The 7,997-nt window shown below is 45.1% G+C and overlaps 3 protein-coding genes across 3 annotated transcripts in view; 2 read left to right on the top strand and 1 right to left on the bottom strand.

Annotated features, from left to right (window-relative positions):
* Positions 1 to 184: 184 nt before the first annotated feature.
* Positions 185 to 2,342, top strand: PHALS_01423 (Glycosylphosphatidylinositol-mannosyltransferase I, PIG-X/PBN1; the record flags this gene model as incomplete). Its single annotated transcript, XM_024715807.1, has 8 exons — positions 185 to 305; positions 364 to 440; positions 514 to 546; positions 607 to 841; positions 907 to 1,595; positions 1,656 to 1,765; positions 1,832 to 2,018; positions 2,082 to 2,342. The coding sequence occupies 8 exons, from the start codon at positions 185 to 187 to the stop codon at positions 2,340 to 2,342; spliced, it is 1,713 nt and encodes a 570-aa protein (XP_024581468.1).
* Positions 2,343 to 2,460: 118 nt separating this feature from the next.
* Positions 2,461 to 3,414, bottom strand: PHALS_01422 (uncharacterized protein; the record flags this gene model as incomplete). Its single annotated transcript, XM_024715806.1, has 1 exon — positions 2,461 to 3,414. The coding sequence occupies one exon, from the start codon at positions 3,412 to 3,414 to the stop codon at positions 2,461 to 2,463; it is 954 nt and encodes a 317-aa protein (XP_024581467.1).
* Positions 3,415 to 7,994: 4,580 nt separating this feature from the next.
* Positions 7,995 to 7,997, top strand: part of PHALS_01421 (n-acetyl-gamma-glutamyl-phosphate reductase) — a gene marked incomplete at both ends in the record, with an annotated part of 2,154 nt that continues 2,151 nt past the window's right edge. The window contains one exon of the mRNA XM_024715805.1: positions 7,995 to 7,997. This exon is cut by the window's right edge and continues 2,151 nt beyond it. Within this exon, the coding sequence (XP_024581466.1) occupies positions 7,995 to 7,997 (3 nt within the window).

Here is a 7,997-nt window from a genome sequence, read left to right as displayed (position 1 = left end):
ATTTTTTTATTTTTTGAAAAGTTGGAATATTTTTTTTATATATGGCAGAAGTTGGGGCATTTTTTTATTTTCCCATAACAAAATTAACAAAATTCTATTCTGACACTGTGTCTTTTTACTTTTAAGCTGAAAATGTGACATGCTAGACAAATATCAAAGTATACCACATCGTTAAGTAACACTGATGCGACAATGGCTTAGCATCTTCAGCGCTAGCGGCTTGAGTTTGGCAGCCGCTAGTCGCGGAAATCTAGCACTGTGGCCGCAGCTACTTGATGCAAAACTTTTGTTCTCCACATCCATAGGTTTGCTCCATTCCGATATTTCAGGGATAGTAGCTAAGCTTAATTTTTACGTGCCAAGAAAATGTGACGGTCATCGAAGCTTCAAATGGAGGAGTATTAAGTACATTCTCCACAAAAATTGATATGCAGTCGAAGGTCTTTCTTACTAATTTTGCTCTTCAAACTAACTGAAAGCTAGCTAATCGTTTGCTACGCTTTGTGGACATAGGTATCTTTCGACCCTCTTATCGATTCGATTCAGGTAAAGTAACAGTGTATTAATTGAAGAAAAAATCTCTGTAAACAATTTTTTCTGCTGCAGATTACATGGATTCCAGCTACAGAGCTACAAAGCTCGACGTTCGATCGCTTTTTTGCAAGCTCTTTACGATTTGATAGGATTAATGCTGTTGGTATCCATTTGCGTGCTGAATTGCGAAAAGAAGTCGAGAATACTGCGATAGATGAAACGACTCTTGAACGATTAGAGGTAAATGTTCGTGATTTCTTGCACGACACCTTACCCTCATTTAAAATCTATCCTTGGTTGTCAAAAGGTTTGCCACCTCATTAGCATCATGTGTCAGACTATTTGGTATTAACTCATCTAACTATCTTGTAGGTTTCTTTGCCAAATCTTTTTGCGATGTCAACGTCTGGAAAACGGTTAATTTGCCAGTTGATATTTCTCACGGATCAACTATCAGCTCGCGTACATGTCTATCCTCATCCTTTCCTTTGATGCGAGAGGAGGGGACTCCGTCATTCTACAGCAAGTTTATTCAGGAAGTGAGATATGGTGGAACTATTCGTGGAGACTCGTCTTTTGAGCAGTCGCTGATTGAAGCGCATCGAAACTTTTTGAGTAGCCGACATGAACTCAAGTTGTCATTTGTTAAATTTAGTCACGGGTCGACTATCGAGGCAGAATATTTGGGAGCATACATAATGAAACCTTTGAGTGCAGATAAAGCTTTTGAAGCAGCAAACCCGGTTTGCAAAAGTACAAGTGATGTGCTCGTGGTTACTTCTATTGCTAAAGCAACAGAACTTTACGAGCTCAAGCAAGCTTGGCTTCAATTTGATGGCAAAATTGTACCTCTTAATTCTGTGGTAGAGGTGCAAATTTTGAAATTCGCACTTGCAACCACGATGCAGTCTGCAATCGTCGGAGCCGGATTTCATCGCCAATACGTTATCGACCTTGAGATATTCGATCTCGAGGTCTCTGACCAAAAAGATTTGCAAAATTCGATTTTCGTGCGCATGCCAATTTCGAATACTGCATATATCGACCTCGACGAGATTCGGGTAAGGTCAGGCCTTACGTTGACAATATCAGTAGACCCTAATGTATGAGTGCCCTGACAGAGAATGGAGCGGTTCGGTGACCTAAAGTTGATCTCCTTTACAAAACATATCGAAATTGAGCGGCCTTCTACCGTTTCCTCGCACCACATCATTGGATTCGAATTTCTCTTGTTCGTATCTATTCATTTGTCGTCATGGTGTCGCACGATTACCCAACGTTGTTAATGTCTATTCAGGTCAACAGCCAACAAATTGCATTTCAAAATACCCATTCACTTTAGATATCAAGCAGCTTCGAAAAGTTCAATGTACCGTTCAGCATCGGTGATAGCGCCTGACTGCTTTTTAATTAGCCAAGGAGTGATTTCTGCCAAGACAAAGGTAAAGATATCACGGGACGATAGAGTGCTAAAATATTTTCAGGCAAGTACGCGTGCATTGCATTCGAGCGATTCTATAAGACTAATTTTACGATATGAACATAAGACCTGGGATTTGATTGATAAAGCGACTACACGCAGTGACAGCCAATGGTCCCCTTTGATAGCAAAACATCCTCTTCCAGTAAATGAGGTTCTTATACCTGTTGGCTATTTACCGTTGAGTTGGCTCGTGAGCACCGTGACGCTAATCTTTGCATTTATGGGCGCGGCAATTCTTATCTGGCTTTCAATTGGCAATGCGAATCGAGCTCAAAGCGCTAAAACAAACTTTGGGGCTCGCTGGAAGAGAAAGCTGAGAGGTTAACGACATAGTGACATGTTTCGATACATTTGACAACTCAGAATACATAACAAAAATTCAAGACTGGATGTTTGTTATAACTCGGGGTATTATACACCTGTACATGGATTCGTATTTCCGATCAGTTTTTTTCAGTCAACAACCGAAGTGTAAGTGTAGCATGATCTAGCACAGAGATAGTGTAGTGATTCATGCGTCGTGTCTGCAAGTCTCTCGTTATTGGAGTCGGTGGAAAGGATCCAGGAGTAACTGCACCTATGTACGAATTGACATCCCGATCGTGACTGCCACTAAGAGTAACAGTAGCTCGAAAGAGATTTGCTGGTACGCTTGAATGCATCATGTTTGCCATTCGTTGAAACATCTCAGATGAGATAGTTGAGTCTTGCTCCATGTACTCGATAGCCCAGCCAGGTTCAAACTCGTCGTCTGTCCTTTCAACATCACTCATGCTACAATCAGACTCGCTGTCCGTGTCGCAAAGCCGATGTCGCGTGTAGCGTTGAGTTTGTCGATGACTGATGTCCATGATGTCAACTGGAGAAGTACACGGTGTCTGTGTTTGGGTCTGATTTGAAGAACCGGCCGTGAATAAGCGTTGGACCCTTACGAAAAGCTGTTGGTAAAATCTTTTCACAAACGTTTGATTCTGTCTCTTCATATCACTATCATCCGATTCGGAAGTAACAGCGTTGCAATGTCTATGAGGGTGATTGTGGTTCAGATTCTGCTGCCTTCGATACGAGGCTTCGTCAAGCTCTTTGGCTACAAGTGATTGCCAAAAATCTGTAAATTGAGCATCCGAAAGCGAAACAACCGAATCAGCCACTCTATCAAGTGAATCAACTGCTGCGACAGGTAGCTGTGTCTGAAGCTGCATGTACCATTGCACGATAGACGAAGCGCAATATTTGGCACTATTTCGATCGAGCTGGTATAGCACGAAGGCCACTGTGCGTAGTAGCGACTTCTCGACAGCAATGACCACCGACATGGCGCCAGATGCGCTACTATTGTTCGCACGAGCTGGTGGCTTGTCATCCACACATCGATAGATTTCCGTGACGCCGGTCATGGGAGTGTCAATATATTAATATGCGGTGGCTTGATCTGATGTGAGAAGAAAAGTCTAGGTCTTTTTTTGGCAATATCTTACATAAAAAACAGCTGGGTGTTGACGAGGACAAGAACACAATTTTTCCACAATTCGACTTCCAAGCACCATTTATAATGAGCGTTTTGGTCTCCAGTGACGACGCCAAGATTCTTTGCCGGCGGCAGCAGCTTAAGGTGACCTTTAACAGTGGTATTGCTGTTAATTTCCTTTAAAGAAACTCACTATTGTTCCTATTTTAAAAGCCGTTTCGTCGTACGGGGAGTCATCCCCACTGAACTTATAGAAACTTTTCTATAACTTTGGGAAGTTTTATATCAGGTAGAAAAACGACTTACTTTCCTTGCCGTTACAGCGATTGCTTAATTTTCTTGATTTCTAGTTTTGGCGATTTTTGACATATGGAAATTAACCTGCCAATGCGCACTAAGCCATCCAGACTCATTCTTGGTGCTTTTAATGACCATGAATGCATTCGACGCTATAAACTCTTGGCATTTAGTTTTGAAGAGTACACAGGGACAGTTGTGTCCAATGTCTTAGTTTGCTGGACATGGGAGTCTTCGGATATCGAAGGAAGTGCCGTCAGATTGGCGTGCGTAGTGATTGGTTAAATAGTTTTGTGTGCGCGCCATCAACGTCTTCAAGACTCGAGATCTACAACACAAAGTATGACGTGCTGCCTTTGTAAAAAAACTTTGAAGTTGGGAGATGCGACAATGCACACCTAGTTAGACGGAGGGAACTGATTCTTGGAGAAATGGTCAGTAGAACAGAAGGATGATCTGTATGCGTGAGGTTGATGTATAATCAGCAAAAGTAGGTAGGGTTTTATATCTTGATTCTCGGGGTATGTTCGCGCTGGATTACGAATACCTTCTTAAGATGGTTTGACTTTAGGGTTACGAATATTTTCGTTCGTTAAGAGAATCTTTATCGAGCTACTTGAATCAAGGTCTCGGCAAAGTAAGAAAATGTCAATGATAACTTTCTCAAGTCTTCCAGATTATGGGTGAGAACCAACTGTACGCGATCATGCAGACTTTACCTGCGTTACTACTCAACAGCGACGCCGTATGCTAGCCGCAAGACTCCGAGCGTCGATTCTGACCCAGAATGTGTCTACCGAAGACGATAGCGCACAGCAACACACCTTTGTCAACGGTATGAGGGGGAAGGAAGAGAGCGATGTCACCCTCAAGGCTATTTCTGCTGTGGATGCTCTTCTTGAGCTGAACGAGGTGTCCTTCGAAGAGTTCGGCAGTGCCTTAACGGCAGACGCCTTAGCCGAGGTGGTTAATATACGATTGGAAGAGGAGATCAACTTGTCGTCGCTTCTGGTTGAAGCTGTCCTGGAGGACACTTAAAGTATGCTGAACGCACGGAGTGATTCTTCGATCCCGACGTATTTCTCGGTCCGTTCTACCCTATGGTGAAGGAATTTCAAAACGTCGTCTTCGATGACCCACCGTCGGTCCTATCTCCGGACCGAGATGTGCGTTATGAGATCGACCTGGATCAGGGAACCAAATACTGCGTGACACGCCAACGGCCCTGCCCAAGAGGAGCAGTGTGACGTCATTGACGCCTTTTCCCGTGCGAAACTCGAGGCAGGAATGGCGCGTGAGAGCTATTCTCCCCATTCGACACCCACCTGTTGTCGAACGGCAAGTGGAGTTGCGTATCGTTCACGCTTACGAAAAGCTCAACGCTGCCACCATTCCGGCACAATATAGGTGAATGTACAAAGTACAGTGAGCTCGACTTGGTCGAGGGATATTACCAATTGCTCATGAGAGCGAGTGATATTATGCTGACAGCGGTTAGTACTCCGAGCAGGATTCTCTAGGAGTGGCTGGTGATGCCCCAAGAACTGTCAATTGCACCAGCAACAATTAATCGTCTTGTGAGGTAGTTGTTTAGGCTCCATCGGGCGTATGTACAGACTAACTTCGACGATATCTCCGTCCACAGTCGTGCGGAGCACGGTAGGACGGATGAAGCGAATAGCTGAATTTGACAAGTGCATTCTCGGCGCAGAAAAAATGCCCTTTTAATGTGTTTCATTGGGAAGCGTGGCCTTCGAGCGGATCCCGCTAAGGTCAACAAAAAATGTTGATGCGAGTTTGTTGCAGTGGCAACAGCATTTGTTCGAGCATCCATTTCAAGTGCCAACTCTTGCTCTGCATGTGTACCAGTAACTTTCCGTCCTGGTAATGAAGCAGCAGCTACAACAGCCGCAAGATTTAAAGCTTCTGAGCCAGGAAGCATCCCAGTAGAATGTCGACGACCAGCAGCACTTGAGTTGAAAAAAGCAACACTTGCACTTGATAAAGTACTGGATTTTTGTCTTTTAAGTGCTTGTTGTGTCGGAAATTGTGTCCGTGTGTGAACTTGAAAATCGTCATGCTGTGGCAAACGCAATTGATGACACAATTCCATTGAACTTGATTTGGTCATTGGTGACATGGTCACAGGTGTTGCACGCTCTTTGCGTTTGATAAGTTTCATTCGATCTTTATCCGATTGTAAAAAAAGGGATGACTAAATGTTCAAATGTTCGTTTGAGTCTTCGTCCACTTTTTGAACCCAAAATAATTGAGTTGTCGCTGAAAACTCGAGACTTTATTGTGTTTAAAATATCGAGGTAAAATCTGAGTGGCAAGTTCTTCTGGTTGAATAATCTGAAATGCTGTACCATCATGAGACCAGGAAATAATTCGTGGATCTTCGACTTCGAGTATTTGATAAAGAAATCGAAGAAACTTTGGAACACCAACATTTCGTCGTTTAATAACGTGAATATCTGTCTTCTTCGCATCAGAAGGCAATCCATGAGTCTGGAACGCCAATTCTTGTTCTTGTTTATGTTCTTCTTCAGGCTCTTGCTCTGATGCGACAAGTGATGCCTGACGTGTGGCCACATTGGGAAGCGTGGCCTTCGAGCGGATCCCGCTAAGGTCAAGGCCGTTGTGGACTGGTCGGTTTCAAAGAACCAAAAGGACTTGCGTAAGTGGCGAGGTCTCGTAAATTACTTGCACAAGTAGAGCGAAAACTACGCAGAAATGGCACGGTCGTTGTCGAATCTCATCATGAAGGATGCAAAATTTTGTCGGGACATCAAGAATCGTGAGGCTTCTGACAGGGTCAAAGACAGCTTCCTGCATGCACCAGAACTGGCGTTGCCGGATCCTGATAGTCGTTTCAGTGTCGTCTGTGACGCTTCGGACTTTGCCATCAGCTGTGCACTGCTGCAAGTAGACGCCGAGGGGATGAGATCAGGTGATCGAGTTTGTATGTCGGCTGCAGAGAAGAACTACCCACTCCACGTCTAGAAACTAGTTGCGATGAAGTATGCACTTGTCAAGTTCAGGGATCACCTGCTCTGCTCCAAGCCGTTCGTGTTCTACACAGATAATGCGTCATCACGCATTTCGCCTCACCTCTCACAGAGGATAACCAGTTTGCTCTCCTTCTTTGCAGATTATAGCTTCGAGATATCGTGTAAGCCAGGGTAGACCCTGCTCATGTCACGACGGTGACGTCGTCGGTGCGGATTTGATCCGCGCCGCGTACTCGGGTGATGTTATGTGCGTAGCGCTGCTACAGGCTCTCGGGAGCAAGGAGTTTGACAACTTGGACAATAAATTGTAGTCGCGACTGCGTGCACGATTGCACCAAAATTAATGAGTTGCTGTGTTATAGCACTGACTTGACGGGTACACCATGAATTGTGGCTCCTCATGATTAAAGTTTGAAGCACCGTATCCTCTAAGAGGTCCTCGGCACCCCGCCCAGTGGTCATCTCGGCTTTGATAAGACCTACAGTGCTATGGGTTGCCAATACTGGTGGCCTAGATCGTAAAAATGGATGAGCACATATGTGCGCACGTGTGAGACGAGTCAAAGGGTGGAACTCTCTTCAAATGCAGTGGCGCCGCTGGCCAGTATGCCGGTTCCCTCCGGGTGTTGGTAGTCCATGAATTTGAACTAGGTGTTTGGCCTGCCGAAGAATTCGGCAGGCAATACGGAGGTCGTGGTCTTCGTCAACCGTTTGAGCATGATGGCTCATCTTACGCCAGTGCCGGACATCATCGACGGTGTGGGTACAGCGACGCTTTTGTGGATTCTGGTCTTCGACAACATGGACTACTGGAGATAGTTGACTCTGACAGAAACCCACGCTTCACTGGGAAGTTTGAGTAGACGATCTCCAAGGTGCTGGGCACCAAGTTGACTATGTCAACAGCGGAACATCCGCAGACCAATGGTCAAACTGAGCGCGTGAACTGCGTCGTCGAGGACGGTTTGCAGCGTCTGCGCTGAGACGCCGAAGAGCTGGAGCGCAATGCTGTCAGTTGTAGAGTTCGCTTTGGACGATGCAGTACATGTGTCTACAGGCTACACGCCGTTCCAGCATCTTGAACGTGTCGAAAGACACTCAGTCTGGTAGACTAGATGTCATCGACTTCTTTACGAACATTGAGGGGGCTGGCATCACCTAGCCGCTCGGCTATTCCTCTCACACCAAGCCCTGAGCCATG

This window comes from Plasmopara halstedii, assembly GCF_900000015.1.
Source record: "Plasmopara halstedii genome assembly, contig: Scaffold_1561, whole genome shotgun sequence".
Classification (NCBI taxonomy): Eukaryota; Oomycota; class Peronosporomycetes; order Peronosporales; family Peronosporaceae; genus Plasmopara; species Plasmopara halstedii.
Note: the sequence above shows the minus strand (reverse complement) of the source record. Positions and strands in the feature narration are given on the sequence as shown.